The sequence below is a fragment of the Branchiostoma belcheri genome, unplaced genomic scaffold, assembly GCF_001625305.1.
Source record: "Branchiostoma belcheri isolate BF01 breed outbred unplaced genomic scaffold, Haploidv18h27 scaffold106, whole genome shotgun sequence".
In the NCBI taxonomy this organism is placed as follows: Eukaryota; Metazoa; Chordata; class Leptocardii; order Amphioxiformes; family Branchiostomatidae; genus Branchiostoma; species Branchiostoma belcheri.
This window is the reverse complement of record NW_017802447.1, coordinates 1055744-1072243: the sequence shown is the minus strand read 5'-3', so window position 1 is coordinate 1072243 and position 16500 is coordinate 1055744. Positions and strand designations below refer to the sequence as shown.

General features: G+C 39.5%; 1 protein-coding gene across 4 annotated transcripts; it reads right to left on the bottom strand.

Moving 5' to 3' along the window:
• Positions 1-1468: 1468 nt before the first annotated feature.
• On the bottom strand, positions 1469-4856 carry LOC109479108 (peptidyl-prolyl cis-trans isomerase-like). 4 transcript variants are annotated; one of them, XM_019781000.1, is made up of 6 exons: positions 4568-4846; positions 3413-3506; positions 3040-3070; positions 2387-2566; positions 1800-1881; positions 1469-1704 (listed from the first exon to the last, which is right to left on the bottom strand). In XM_019781000.1, the coding sequence occupies exons 2-6, from the start codon at positions 3479-3481 to the stop codon at positions 1569-1571; spliced, it is 498 nt and encodes a 165-aa protein (XP_019636559.1). In that variant the 5' UTR covers positions 3482-3506; positions 4568-4846; the 3' UTR covers positions 1469-1568. The 4 variants fall into 4 exon arrangements, with proteins under 4 accessions (XP_019636559.1, XP_019636547.1, XP_019636554.1 ...); XM_019780988.1 differs by having other exon boundaries at positions 3413-3510; positions 4564-4832; XM_019780995.1 differs by having other exon boundaries at positions 4564-4832.
• Positions 4857-16500: the final 11644 nt, after the last annotated feature.

Below are 16500 nucleotides of genomic sequence, written 5' to 3'. Positions count from 1 at the left end.
TTCGTTATGTACTTGATACATGTATTTTGTTGCAAGGGAGTCACTGTCATTTTGCTAGGTATTCTAATCTTGGGTCAGAACAGTTTGATTTGTTGGTTCTCAGAATTTGTCAAAAAAATATTAACCCCCCAAAAAACAACAGGTGAATGCAGCCAAAAATGCTATGATAGGAGCTATGATGAAGTCAGCATACTAGGCTGTTTTTTAATGTTAACAATGAATTTTTAACTTTTAATGAAACCACTGCATTGAAGAACTGTTACAACTAAGAAGAGTAGGCCTTTCTCCAACTGTTGCGGCCAAAATATGAGCATTTTGGAGCTGAGTCAGAACCCATTTTTTTCTCCACAGAAAAAAAGGAACCAGGGGAATTTGAGAACCGATTGAATATAGATGCAGCCTTACAAAGACATGGAAGAAAAGTCCCTGTATCACCATCCTCATCATTTGCCTCTTCTACAGTTTGACTGCAGGTTTGAGCTTACCTCCTCATGTTTTGTCTCCATGGCACACCATTGTTGCTTTCATGTTTGTTCTCATTGGTATTCAGAGTTGTTGTATGATGAACTGAGAGTAGAACATGTACTAAGAGATGCACTCCACAAATAAAACATGTTTTCACTCAATTCATTCCTGCATTCTTATTACTAGTATTACAACATCTTCAATCAGACTCCCTTCCACCATAGTATTTACCATATGAATAAAAACCAAGCAGATAGTAGGGGTAGAATTGTAACTTTGCTTGTCTGAACCTTTGTCCGCCATTGTATGGGATGGTTGCCTTTGCCAAAAGGGTATGTTTTCGGTATGTCCATGACTCCATGGTAGAGAGGCTGTGGTGTGGGTCTGTATGTATGTCAACAGTATAACTCAAGAAGTTGTGAATGGATATTCATGATATTTGGTAGGTGAATAACAGTTGTGGAAACGAAGGTCAAGTTCAAAAATGGTTCACCTGTTGTGTTCCTACGTTGATGTAGCGGGTTGTGTACAACCAGGAACATGTCTGACCCAAGGAGTAAGTGGTGTAAAAACCCCTAGCACCTTGTTATGGAACTGCAGGGACATTTCTTTAAAAAAAACTCTGAAGAATGATAACTCAGAAGCCGGTAGACGGATTGTCCTGATTTTGTTTTGTACGTGACCAAATTAGGTACATATTGTGCACATGTTGTACCCCTGTAAAAACCATTGTAATTAAGAACCAGCATCCAGGCCTTTTCACATACTTGTCTTCAATGTCGATCTATCAACATAAACTTTGAGATGAAAAAATATCTTCTTGGGGTTGAAAGATAAGTAAAAGGACAACATTTGCCAAGTAAATTTGAAGATTTCACAGTTTATTGCATTACTCCTTATCATTGACAGCATGAGCGATTCCTGAATCCATTCGTATTTTCCATCTTATCTGCTATGCCTGCGCTTGGTGATCACCTATAAGATACTAGTAGCATACATGTTAAGTGTACGTATCATGATTGCACCCTAGTAGAGACATACGCGGCTTCTGAACTGAACTCTAGCATATATTGATAGGAAACAGGGCCTATGCCGGTGCCCTGTTACAGCTGCCCACTGTCGGCGATGACGATCTTTGCCGAGGTTTTACCAGCCGGCTTGCTGCCGTAGCTCTCGACAGCCGTCACCACGTCCATTCCCTCCACAACACTCCCGAACACTACGTGCTTGCCGTCCAGCCTGAAACGGAAACATGAGGCATGCGTTACTTTTTTTCATGTTGGGGTACTAAGCAGCACCACACGAGATTCATCATTAGAAAAGTATTAACTTACCAGTTTGTCTTTACAGTGCACAGGAAGAATTGTGAACCGTTGGTGTTCGGGCCAGCATTAGCCATGGACAGGATACCTGGGCCTACGGTAACACAGAAAACAGTAAGCTACAGTTACGACAAAATGCCACAGCACTTACAGTGAACAGTAACGGTATATCACAGATCTAAGCAATTGAGCCTCTTTTTCCATGACAAGCTCTCCTGTTCTAAACTTGGGCAACTCTACATTTTACAGGGAAGTTTCAGTCCTGAAAAAAACTATTTGGGATTTTCTTCTTTTCTTTCTTTTAGATGTTGGCTAAAATGATCCTACAAGTTTAACAATGTATTGGGGCTGTTTCAAGAACCCGTCCTCTTGTTTTCACCCGATTTACTGAAGGTAAAAGAATTGCTTCTGAAAATGCATTAAATGATGTTTCGGACTTCTGAGGCTTTGAAATTGAGATGTCAGATTGAAAATTCTGTAGTCTTACCAGGGGTCGATAAAAAAGGCTCAGATCGACAGGATTTGCTAGGGTCGGTTGGAAAACCGGAAACAACATTTTCCTAGGCCTAAAACAATCTTGCTGTGGCCGTTCCTCTTACCAGTGTGCTTCAGCTGGAAGTTCTCATCTGCAAACTTTTCGCCGTAGATGCTCTTGCCTCCGGTGCCGTTCCCCCGGGTAAAGTCACCCCCCTGGCACATGAACTGAGGGATGACACGGTGGAAGCTCGACCCCTTGTACCCAAAGCCCTTCTCTCCAGTACACAGGGCACGGAAGTTCTCTGTACAAGACAAAGAGTGTAGTTTAGCTCGGTAAGTCAAGTTCTAAGCTATGGATGGATTGTCTTAAAATTTGGTAGGTGGGTAGGTCTTCACCTATTCAAGAAATGATTAGGTTTTAGACCCCGTGCTTGCTTTCCTTTGTACTGCAGCATAACAAGTTTTGAAATCTCTTGTTCTGGGCAATGCTAGGGTCATGATTTTTTGGAGGCAGATACATGTAGCAATACAAAAATACAAATATGCACTATCTTGACACACTTTATCACAAAACTACAGTACAGTAATTCAGTACATCGCTACATGGGGTCTGAACTACAGTGGAGGGACTAAATATTATGGCAGAAATAACGAACACACAAAAATATGAGACTGAACTTATTAGTGTAATGGGTGATTAAGAGTAAGAGTAAGAGTAGCCTTTACACTGATGATATGGTACATAATGTACATGGCATTCAATTGTGTGTCTTACCTGCCGTCTTGGGGACAACATCAGCTCGGAGCTGCAAAATGATCATAAAATGTCAAACATGGGTGATGTACAATTTGTAAGGCAAAAATATCACAAAGGAGGCTGGCCATGATATGATTTGTAATGGCAAGACGGTATCCGATTTAAAGAAACTCGGTGCGATTGGAAGAACAATGCATTTCATAGTGCTTGGCTAAAATACTGAAGGAAATCGGACATTCCAGAAATTAAAGACGACAATTTCACCATGGATTTCTTGACGCTCAGGGAGTGTAACAGTTAGTCCTATCCAGGTGTGGTGAAGCCATGAACGATCATGCGACTAATAAATTCTCGAAGACGTTATAAAAATGAAGCAAATTGTGTAACCTACCTCCATGGTAATACGCCCCAGAGGCTTACCATCAGCGGTAATGTCGAAGAAGACCCTTGGCAAGGCCATTTTTGTTCAGGTTTTGCCGGTAGACCTGTCTGACGATAGGGTAGGTACTTAGTGGACTTATACAAGTTGACCCTAAGAGTTTGAATTTCTTAACTGTTTCTTAGTAGACCTTAAGAGTTTAAATTTCTCAATTGTTTCTCAGTAGGAATAGACCTTGTGATAAAAACATGTTGGAAATGTTTTCGATTGGTAAATCAGGATTTTTTCCTCTCAAAATTGTTAACACCACGTCTCCGCTAGGGTATGCATACCATTGATTGCGCAGGTGGCATTTGATACATTTACTTCATGTCATGCTATGACATGTTTTGTTTTGTTATTCATGTCATTGCCATGTTACTTCATGTTGTGTTATGTCATGTTTAAATAGCCATAAATTTCTGCTTTGTGAGTTGTTAGTTTGCCGAAGTTGAGAAACCGGTTTGGTAACCGACTGGGGCTAAAGCCCTCCGAAGCCCCGCCTTCATGTAATCACATGTCCTGATCTCGCTCTCTTATTGGAGAAGTTACTACATGTAATTTGATTGACACATTTTGCAACATGAGCCCACCAAGACACTGACACAGACATAGAATAGTAGGAGTGAAGCCATTGCAAATTTCTTCGGTGCCAAGCGTTTGGCAGCCCGGGAACAGTTTGCCACGAGACGGCCACGCAGCAATGAAACAAAATATTTAGTGACTTATCTTCTTTTTCACCTTCCTAATCTTGTTCCGGCCTGATAACTTTACTAAGTTTACATGCAGTTTACCGGTAAATTTTATGGCTAGGGCTCAACCAGTTGAAAAAAAAATGGAGCACAGTTTTCGACAGAACCACCTGCCAACAAGAATTTAAGACCATATTTTCAGTAACAAGATTGCTGATTATCATAGCGATACATGCACTATAATATCATCCCAAGAACCCAGTGTACGTATGTGTTCCACGACCGTTCGACGTATGTGACACGTGGCAACTTACCCTGGGCTGAGTTCGGTTACAATTCCATGTCCGATTGCTGCTCTCCATATATACCACTTTGTCTACGGTGCTAGTGGTTCGTTATCTGGTACATTTGCTCATGTCTATGCAGTCTTACCTGCCTTTGCTCTTGTTAGAGTGGAGACCAAGATGCACACTAGTGAATTCGAAGCTGATCCGGGTCGAGAGTAGCCCTCAAAGTGTCAGGCGGTGATTCTGGTGTGGACGCTACTGCCGCTCACGCCCCTCAGAGTGTCCTTTTCAACTTTTGGAGATATCTGGGTAAACCTGAAGCTGATTGGAGGATAAAAGACGCACCTACAACGGACGCCAATAGCTGCCTTCCACAACTTGCCAATTCAAAATGTGGACGAAAACACAGACAGTACCAGACACGCCCAGTTTTTTGGCAACTTGTCAAAAGTTTGGAGACCTCACCGTCTCTGTGAAATACCTAAGCTTGTAAATTTCTTTTTTCCTATCTGAAGTACAGCATTCGTTATGCTTTACGTTACAGATGCCACCTCTTAGGCTCCTCCTGTTAGTGTATCCTCATTGACAGTCACTGGGTTTTACAACGTCACAAGAAATGGACGCCTTGCATGCGACAGTTTCGGAGGCAATCACTGTCAAACATTACACATTACTGTCATACATGTAAGTGTTGACAAACTTAGAAATCATGCTTAGATCTCGGGTTAAAAGCTTGAGGAAAAATACATAGTCTTGGATCAAGTCAGTCTGAACCTCTGACATTTTTTTAAATTTCATATGTGCACAGCACAGATACTAAAAGAACTCAACGGAGAACTTTCTGTGTTTATCCCAGGGTAAAAGGGTAGAGGTCGAGACTGTGAAACCTGGAACAACCGGTACACACGACCTTTTGCATGACTCATTTGTGAATGAACAAATTTGTAACATGTTAGACGACCTCACCACTTGTAAGGGGACATGCGTCCTCTTCATATAAAGCTCATGGAAGGGCTTTGAAGCATGAATTCACCGAAGCAGGATTCATGTTACCCCGTCTGAAGTCAATCCACCTGCGGAGGTAGTTTCGAATCGGCTTTTAACGCACCCCGACTTCAGTCTGAAATCAATTTGGCTTCACAGGTTTACTTTGCAGATGGACCCGTTCATGGATTATGGGGTCATTTTCGGACAGTGTGAGATAAAATGTAGTTCGTCTTCTACGAAGCAGGAACACTGTCAAAAATACAATATATATATTTTAAATACATACAATTGTAAAACATATATATTTAAGAAGAATATATATATACTTTTCAAAACAATGTATATATCTTAAATACATATAATTCCAAAACATATACAGTACGCATTTTACAATAACATATTTTCAATTCATTATGTATTTTGAAACAATACATGAAAATAAAACAATGCGTTTTTCTAAAACAAGTGTGTCGAAAACCCCTATCATATGAAGACATATATTGTTCACAAAAAGTGGTGTTTCCAAAACCCCTATCATGCACGCGGTAACACTGTTAAATCTCTCACCAGATTTTCTAGCACGGACGACTACATTACTGTTGTGTGGGTGAGAGAAAAATATATAACGTTATATCAACTTATATGTTTTAACAACTGATTAAGAGGACTTATTTGCATAATTATCATATTACGTCAGTCGTAAAGCATATCATAACAAAATTATGGCCACTTTGCCTCATGGCATGGTGACTGTCTACTTCGTTACGATTAATCTAATTTTTTACTTAATCGATGATTAAGAAATATGCAAATCCTGGTGATCCAATATCAGGTGGCAGGACCACGCCGTTTCAAGATGGCGAGTGTGTTTTGAAGGGGAAGAACTCGGCGGTTAAAATTCGGCTTGAAAGACGCGCTGCGTACGTTTTAGTTGGTGAGTGCCGCTTAACATTGTCCTCTATATTCTCGTTATCATTGTAAGTGAACGTACAGGAACGAAATGAAGCAAAAACACGGAACAGTGTGATTTTGCTGCGACGATGCCAAAATGGCCGCTGGAGGGCGCCCCTTTGCGTGCCCGGAGATGTTTGATAAAAAAAACGCTGTAGAAAGTCAGTCAAGCTCACTAGGAACCTTCTCATTCAATTACGGACATTATATCAAGAACGTGTATTTGAACCGTACTAGTTTACCAGCACCAATGCTAAGTTCAATGGGGTGCATTTCGTATGTTAATTACTAGGTGGCGCTTTTAGACCGCGTAAACTGTACCATGCCATGCTTTGTTGTGTTGATTTCAACAGCAGCATTTCGTCCCAGTTTCTTCGGTGAACTTCTCGGTGTTTGGATAAATGTATTGGTATTCCGGGGCCAGTAGCTGGCTGCAGGGACAAAACAGCTCCGGGCTAGGTGAAGGTAACATTGACGAAATGACACACTATTTGAACTGCGTTTCCATGTGTCTTGGTATTTGACTGTTTAAGGTACTGGTATTTCATTCCTGTTTCAGATGCAGCATTACTATCAGAAGTAGTTTGCTTAGACTCTTCTTTTAGCATGAAATGTGTGTTGTCCATTATTTTGACATGACATCTTGTGTGAGATCTAGATATATTCACATGCGATTCTTTGGTCATGACATTCTATATTTTTACTGTATGTCTATGTTGTAATTTTGCTGTGCTCTTCTTTTGCCTCACTAACAATAGTCAATATTCCATGTTCTCTTGACCTCAACCCAAAGCATCCTTTCGAACTGTGAATATTTGTGAATCATTAAGTTTCTTGTTTAATGACAATATCACATGCATGTTCTGTAAATACATGTATTGTGAATTTGGCAATATGATTCATATTATGAGCTGTATTTGAATTTTTTAAACTGATACTTACAATGCAGGACCATTTTTGTGCTGTTGATATAACTAGTATTTCACTGCACAGCTTCGGACACAGCATTTAGCTTCTTGTCTATAACGTTAATAGTTTCATTCACTGCAATTTTCTAAGGAATGTTCTGTCAACATGAGATGTACAAGTATGTTAACATCATTAGTGTGTAATTTGTTTTTACGTGGTATCTTGTGTGAGATGCATTTTTATGTGATTGCTGTTTGGACATGATATTTTCGTGTACATAAAAAAATACAACTGTTCAAGTGAATGTTAATGTGACTTGGTTGTTCTTGTCTATTTTTCCATGCTGCCTCACTAAGCTGGTCATGTTGTATGTTCTCTTTCCCTCAACACAAAGCAGGTGATAGAACGTTTACAAATCTTGTCGATATGATGAAATATAATCTTGTCTGATGATATGCATGTTCAGTGAATATGTATGTAATGACTTTTCTTAATGCATTTTTCTTTTACACCTTAGGTTATTGGAGGTGAAACTGATACTGTATACCTGACCATGTAGGACCTGTCCATCTCTTGTGTGCTGTGGGACCTGTCAGCTATCCTGTGTACCTGACTAAATTCCAGGAGGACCTGTTTGTGTTCCTGTGTTTGCTGGAGGGTCTATCTGCCATAGTCAAGAGAACATCGGACTTTAACTGTGAGTTATCTTTCATTTCTAGAGCTCTTTCAAAAATAGGGTCTGCATACTGCAAGGCGTAGTCAACCATTTTGATTTTGCGTAGTTCGTTGCCAGGCTGCTCTGATTTATCACTGAACGTAATCTGTACATTATGCATAAAGCGTCCAGCCTGCACGAGTTATACGTTATTCGTACGCCGAGTTATACGTAATACGTTGACGCTGCTTTCCGGGAATTAAGCGCAAAGCGTGATCGCGACCTCCTCTGCAGATCCCTAAAAATGACAACAATTTTGGGAAAGGGCATGTCTGCGATCCTCTAAATTTTTTAGTTCCAAACACCATTGTTGAAACTGGCCCTCCCTGCATGCTATTGTTGTCATTTCTGAAAGAGCTCCCATTTCTTATACTAATATCTAGTTTAAGGTTGTGACTAATATTTTATTGCAGATATGTTGGAGTGCTCGGTACATTTTCCTATAGAAGAGAGAACTCACAATATTGTCTGCTGCTTCATTCTGTATGGCAATGGGATATATTTTCAGAAGCATTTGTGATCAAACTGTTTTCCCTGATATCCTTTTCATCATGATCCACAATTCACATCCGCAAAACCATTTTTGAAATGAATATTGTGTTCGTATCAAAGAAAATAAAGTGTACAAGGTGAAACAATTATTGTAGCTGCAACAAACTTTTTAGGCCGTACTGTGAAAGGAAGTTTTTGTGTAGTAGTCAAAAATGGAGTTTAAATCATATGGAAAGAAGAAAGACATTTTTGTAAGGATCTTGAATTTCATAAAAAAAGGCTACGATTTGGTACAATGTATTGTGACAATATGCACCGTCCAGGTTTTTCACAAACATAATTCATGAAAATTTGAGGTTTTGAGAGACGTAATGATTATACAAACATAAAATGATAAGGCCCCTTTTGGACACAATTTGAACATGTGAGTGATGTTCACTACCGGTACTCATCTAAAATTTTCAGTGAAGAAGTGGATTTCAGGGAAAATACTTTGGTTACATTATGATGTCTGGAAATATGTCCCATTGTTGTACAGAAAATGGAAAGGCAATGTTGTGTTTTCTTTCTGTAGAGTGAAATGTACTACAGGAAACTTGTGTGTGTTTGAAAGAGAGGAATTGGGTTGTTAGGGAATCAGCCAAACAAAATTACAAATTGATGTACATCTATCTTTCACAAGGATTATATACTCATTAGTTGCTTTCTACACAAATGTAGCTATAGCAAAGTCACGTTGTAGACTGTGAGTTTAGGTACAATGTAATGATAAATTAACTAAAAGGTGTTCAGGGATCAAAGGTACTTGACAGTTGCAGTTGATATATTTCAAGAATTATCTATTGAGCATTCACAGTAAACTTAAAGTACAAGTTACTGAATTGCGAATCAATGTACATTTCATTTTTAAAATCCAAAAGTTTATACTTTTGCACATAATGAAGTTAAAATACAGAATCATTAGGAAGTTAAAATACAGAATCATTAGGAAGACCTACATAGACCACAATAATTGCACATACTACTACCTACATCACAATAGTTAAAATTTACGACCAGAAGAACGGTTAAAAGGTATGAGTAACCTCATGCGATACAAATATTCCAAATATTCCTGATAAATAGATTGTCTGGTGTACATAACCAAACTTCAACTGTTAACAAATATTTCTAAACTTCATGGTAATAAGTAAGGACGCTAAGGCAGGGAGTAAATAGTGTCCGTCAATGTTCAGCAGATGACACATGTAGGGGATTGGTGAGTTTTTGTAACGAGTCATGCGACAGTACGGGGTGTCAAGTTTGTGCGAATTACGAGTTTGTCTTCCCGTCATAGACAGCCTGGTTGGGGGTAGCCAGTCTCGGAACTCTATGTTTTACACATAGATTTTTTTCCTCATGAAATTGTAACAAATATATGGTACTAGATAGTTTACCTAAATTTGAGATTGACTCATTTAATGTGTTTATTTATGAGTTTTTTAAAAATTCAAATTTAAAAATTCAAGGAAATTGTGTCAGGTAGATAGTTTACCTTGAAGTACTGTATGTACAATGTAGTAGAGTGAGGTTAATGCATGTTTTACAAAACAGTGATATTATAAATAATAACAATGTAAATACTGTGAAAGACCTTTTGAGTGAATAATTGTCAAGGAAATAATGGGTTTACATGTGGTTTTATTTGGCTGATTCCTGTAAGTCATGTAGTTGATATCAGACTTTGTTATCACTGTTTATGTAGTCGTAGCAATACCAACCTCCTGTTGCAAAATTTAGGGCTCGTCTCATGTTGATCTGATACAGTTTGACAGTGATGTTTTATGCTGACAGACTTTATTTGATGAGCTTGAGAGTAGGTCTGGATTATGGAGCAGGTGGTTTGAATTGCTACAAGTTCGTAAGGCCATGTTAATTTGATTATTTGGATGACATCCTCTGGGAACCCCAAAACTGACGGGAGCATGAGAATAAAAAAAAGTTTGGCAACAAAAAGTTTCCTTCATTATGAAATCTATGTGGTCATAAAGGTTGAACAAATGACTAGACACACAGAGTAAGTTATGGGGAATAATAATAGACTCTTAATTTTCATTTTCTCTAAATTTCATTTTCTTATTTTCCTGAAATGATTAAGGCATTCTATAAAATTAGTATGATAATTTTCCAATACTTTTTTTTTTACAACGTACGACATATATTCACTCATTTTGTACGATTTACAGAAATTGATAGAAATGGACAAAAATTCATGCACGCTTGGATGTCATCCGTATACCCGGTGATCAAATCAACATGGCCTAAACAGTGATAACAAAGTTTGATGGAGAATTTACATCATCACTGCATGACAAAACACAATTCCTCTCTTTCTGTCCCGGGGTTCAAACTTACACATGCCTCGACTCGACTCTGCGTAGTAGACTTGTTGACGAACAACTTTGTCCGTCATCAGGCCTACTACGCTAATGGAGAGGGGCTTTGTGGATTTTTGTTACCCTGGCCCGGAGGTTTTCTCCTCTAGGCTTTGACACTAGGTTTGGTTGCTTGATGTATATAGGCCTGTTGTTCACTCACAGACTTTTCCAACACTTTGGACCCTTACACTTCAATTTCTTAACACTTTTGAGTTCAATTTTCCCTAAAAAAAATTGATTTCCACGTAATTGAATGCCAAATTGTCCTGAACACTGGGTTGATGAATTGTGTGAAAATTTTTTGCCAAATTCCTGCCAAAAAACACTTAGGAATTGGGACCCTCAAGCAGATAGTTAATTGGATTAAAGTTTTCCCGCCAAAAAACTTAGTATATGGGGATCCTGACCTTTGACCTCTACTCCCTTTCTCTGACAATTTAGCCTCCACACTTCTACTAGTCACACTGTTCCAATGCTTTGGACCTTTACACTTAACTTCTCCAAACACTTTGTGACACTCATGCTATGTCAGACCAACCTCCCGAAACACTTAGTTACTTGAGTGAGATTTTTCTGCCAGAATGATTGACGCTCTACTGTCAGTCATGCACAGAGGTTTGCTCCCCTGGGGATGTCTTTGCGGAGACACGGTGTTTCGACACACCAGCATTCTTGTGCAATTGACTGACAAGTAGAGTGACAATCATTCTGGCAGAAAAATCTCACTCAAGTAACTAAGTGTTTCGGGAGGTTGGTCTGACATAGCATGAGTGTCACAAAGTGTTTGGAGAAGTTAAGTATAAAGGTCCAAAGCATTGGAACAGTGTGACTAGTAGAAGTGTGGTCAGAGAAAGGGAGTAGAGGTCAAAGGTCAGGATCCCCATATACTAAGTTTTTTGGCGGGAAAACTTAATCCAATTAATTATCTGCTTGAGGGTCCCAATTCCTTAGAGTGTTTTTTGGCAACAATTTGGCCCAAAAATTTTTACACAATTAGCCCAAGTTTTTGGGCAAGTCTTCAGGTCAAAGGCAACAATTTTGGAGCAATTTGACGTTCAACTACACACACAAAATTTTTCTGTGACCCTCAATTCAATAATGATGACAAATAGAGTTGCCAATTACATCTCGTGACAGCGCATAATGTAGTGAGGGTCCCAAGTTTTTTTTGGCAGGGAAATTTAAGTGTAAGGGTCCAAACTACGCTTCACAATGAATTCGGGATAACAAATAATGTGGAATTGAAGTGGCCAATTACATTTTGCGACAATGCTTCACAGTGAATGACTTCTCACAAAAAAGGCAGCCAGACCCTCAGAGTAGAGTGACAGAGAAATGCGAGTGTGTGCACCTGAAGGCATGTGGAGTGTTGTCTTGTGTTAACAAAGAAACCATACTCACACCTCCCCATCTTCTTTCACGCAGCCCTGCCTACAAAAGTCTGGTTCTTCCTCCTGCTGCAGTCCGGTCTCCAGGTCCACATCTTGAAGACAGATAAACAAATTTAAAGTCATTGGATTGACAACAACAACAATTGCCCTTACTAATGCAACATATTAGGTCACACAACATGCAAGTTTATAACAGTTAGAATGTAGCTAAATGTTGCCAGTAAAGGTCCAAAGAGCTGGAAAAAGAATCCATAAAAGTGTCGTGCTGTATGTCATTAGTGACTGAAAGTGCAATGTGGGACCAAGGAGGTTATACTGGACTAATTGTTTGGAGACGTGAAAAGGAGTCTAGAAAAGTCTGACATACTGTGTAATTTAAAAGCAGTGCAGGCTTTAGCAACTGGATGGCTGAATTATAGGATAGAAATGTATTACCCCGGTAGCCTGGGTGCCATCCAATATGTAACATGGCTGCTTTGCACTTGCTACCCCCAAAAAAACATTTTTCCAGAGTAGCAAGTGCAAAGGAGCCCCGTTACAAATGGGATGGCACCCAGGCTGAGAAATGTAGGCATGTGTGTGATGGTTGTAAACTATACTCACAAATGTGCCCACTGTCTTGTCTCACTGCTTTGCTGTCTTCATTTCCTTCTGCATCTTCAAGCCCACTGGTTTGCTGAGCGGTCATCACAGGTTTCTCCCAGACAGGACAGCTGACTCTCAGCACACACCTGACAAAATGAAAGGGTAATTAATCACTGTGATCCAAAAAAGATCCCCAGGCAACACTGAATGACCATACATGTAAGTAATGATAAGAACACAACATTGAATCTCTTTGCTTCAATACAATAATAGTGTTAGGTTTTGTCTAAACTACATGTATAATCATTGGTAGTATGTTAGGCCTCAGAGTTCTTCAATAACACATCCAAGAAGAAAGTAGAAATTCATACAAGTTGTAAACCATTGTCTCACCTGTACAGCCTCTTCACTTTACTGTGTCTTCAGTTCAAAAGGTTTGCTGAGCCCCCGATGTCAGGTCTGGTTAAGTTGTCAGGAGTTGCCCGTCATCTCTGGTTTCTCCCAGTCAGGACGTCAGGACAATCACATAACTACATAAAGATTTGCAAAAACATCTCTAAGAAATGCTGAGTGACCATGAAATGATAATGATAAAACTGCACAGTTTGCAGTGTTCGAAATACCCGTCTGCAGTCTGCAATTTGCAGATAGATTTTCAAGATTGCAGAAGAGAAAATCTTACAATCTGCAATTTTGCAGAAGGAAAAAATAGGCTCCGGATTCAATAGTTTTCAATTAGCAAAGCAGTGGCGCTGTGAATAGATCGAAAACCTGCGCCGCACGAACCTGCCGGCGTTTTCCAGCAGACTGTAATGGTCCCATATAAGGGAATTTGGGGTCAAAGTTGAACGATTTCGACAAGGTGACGAAAGGCGACGATAACCAAATATGGGCACTCGCCATTTTCCGATGTTAGATTTCGTCTCCCGGGAGGACCCGACAACTGCCTCGGCAATTTTCGGCAGTTTTCGCTGAGCATTTCCCAGCAGGCAACACGGCAAAGGAAACATGGCTCCTCCGAAAAACCACACTCGCCTCGGCGTTAATTTGCCGAAATTTCGATGTTTTTCCTTGGTATTTTGAACGATTCAAGCAAAGAAAACAAGTTGATCACATGAACAAAAGAGAAATACAGCACTGGGAACCTAATGGTCCGTTTTGTTGGGCGGTAATTTCTCATTTCGAGTGAAAATTTACGTGCATCACATTGTGACCATGTGGTGTAAAATCAGCGATTTTCGGCTCGATCCGAACCAAGCACGGCCCGTAGACTTGTCCTTTATGATTTCTAGATGACTATTGGTACCAAAATACGGGAAAATATTGCTGCAAAATGAGAGAGACGGAGACTAAGGTAAACTTCTTTTATTTGAAGGCTGGATTTTCATTTTCCTGGCAGGCTTCTTTGTATGTAGTGATCATCAGTTATTCAGTAACAACAAATATGGATTTTTGTTCCGGTCAAAAAAACCGGTCCACCGACGTTTCGGTTTTTTTGGACCGGACCGATAAAATTTTACGGTCCGAACATATTTAAAAGAGTGATATTTTGAAGAATTTCAGTAATGCTACAGATTTACAAAGCTATACCGTTATATATGTAAAAATAGGCATTATTGGTTTCAGAAGGTTGTAATATGGGGGCTTGTGTATTTGCAGAAAGTATTTCAAAATTGCAGGACGAAATTTTGACTCTTCTGCAATATTGCAGAGCACTGAAAAAAAGTATTTCGACCACTGGTTTGTGTTATTTTGTTATTTAAAATCTATAAATTTAATCAAGACCTAAAGGAAAATCTTAAGAGTGTTAAAGAGAAATGAATCTTAAGAAGCATATCCTCACCTGTGAATGCTGCTATCTGATGCCCTGGTGTCTCCAAATCACCTGTTTTCCTCCTAGCCAGTCTTGTCAGGTTCAGAAAGTTCTCACTACTTCACCAGTTACCTATCAATATAAAACACCAGGTATTAAATGCTTATCGTTAAGTAAATAATAGATGAAATGCAGAATTAAGATTTTCCTTTCCTACTATTCATCTTGTGCCTTCAAGTCTACAGGTCTGGTCCAATCTTGTCGTGTTTAGAGGGAAGTCACCACTGCTACATCAGTCAGCAGCCACCTAACTACACAATTATATAAGTTACACCTTTGTTTATAAAAAAGTATATGATAGGTAAAATGCAGGATTCAAATTGTTCTTACCTGACATTCATCTGGGGTCTTCAAATCTCCAGGTCTGTCCTGGTCCAGTTTTTTTTTCTTGCCAGGTTTAGACAGGAGTCACCACTACTGAATCAGTTAGCAGCCACCTGTAGTAAATATACAATATTATAAGATACATGCTTGTCTCAAACTACACCAGATAAACGATAAGTAACGTGCAGGATTCAGATTGTTCTCACCTGATATTCTTCTGGGGTCTTCAAATCTCCAGGTCTGATCCAATCTTCTCTTGTCAGGTTCAGACAGGAGTCATCACTACTGCATCAGTCAGCAGCCACCTAACTAGTATACAACAACATAAGTTACACATTTGTCTCAAATAACACCAAAGGAATAGTAGGTAAAATACAAAATTCATATTTTTCTCACCTGATATTCTTCTGTGGTCTTCAAATCTCCATGTCTGGTCTGGTCTGGTCTGGTCTGGTCCAATCTTCTCTTGTCAGATTAAGACAGGAGTCACCACTACTGCATCAGTCAGCAGCCACCTAACTATACAGACATTACCGGTAGAAGTTACACATTTGTTTCAAATAGCACAAAGTGTAGCTCATGGGTAAAATGCTGAATTCAGTATTATCTCACCTGATACTCCTGGATCCGATCACCTGGTGCCTCTGTCATCACAAGTCTCATCCCATCAGGACAGGAACACCTACACAGTTGGCAGACCCTCAGGACACAGATCTAGATAACTACATGGTGCGTGTAAGAAAGAATTAATTACAAAAACTGTTATCAGCCCTGAACAAATAAAAAAACAAGCTATCTGATTCTTCAAACATGATCCAATGCAATTTTATGGTGGCAAAACAAAACAAAATATTCTGGGATGAGGAAATTTGTTTGATATTGACCTTTACTGCCATTTCTTACTTAATTTTTCAGAAGCACATTTCATTTATCATTTCATACTTGAAGCATTTGAAATAACTTAAAAACATAAGCTACTTGAGGAGTCTCATTTTTAGGTACAGATCTCACCTCTTCTTTTTGCTATAGTATAGGATAGGATTTATTAACTTACTACTTTAGACAGAAGAGTGACCAGAAAATTTACTTTGAAACTCCAGTTTTGCCGCCCGGATATTAACAAGATATATGGCCATATATAACTTGAATCTTTGAGGATCCAGCATTAAGTTGGTTTTAAGGATTTAATCATGCACACGTAGCTACATAGCCTCCTTCACAGACTTGTGGGGCGGCGGCGTTAATTTTTGTAGGGAGCGACGCGACGCGAGTTTTGCCGCCGAGGGACGGTTTTCCGCCGAGGGAGTTTGTCGGGGAGAGAAGCTTGGCGGTGAAAACTTCTCTCTCCGACAAATTCCCTCGGCGCAAAACCGTCCCTTAATTTGCGTCGCTCCCCGAAAAAAGATTAACGCCCACCCCAGAAGTCTGCGAAGGAGGC

Bases quoted from the DNA above. Each gene is read 5' to 3' on its own strand.
- LOC109479108 (XM_019780981.1), bottom strand. From the start codon at position 3,481: ATGGCCTTGCCAAGGGTCTTCTTCGACATTACCGCTGATGGTAAGCCT. The intron at 2,567-3,039 runs GTAAGACACACA...TGTCTTGTACAG, and splicing joins TGTTGTCCCCAAGACGGCAG to AGAACTTCCGTGCCCTGTGT. The intron at 1,882-2,386 runs GTAAGAGGAACG...GTGTTACCGTAG, and splicing joins CTTCCAGCTGAAGCACACTG to GCCCAGGTATCCTGTCCATG.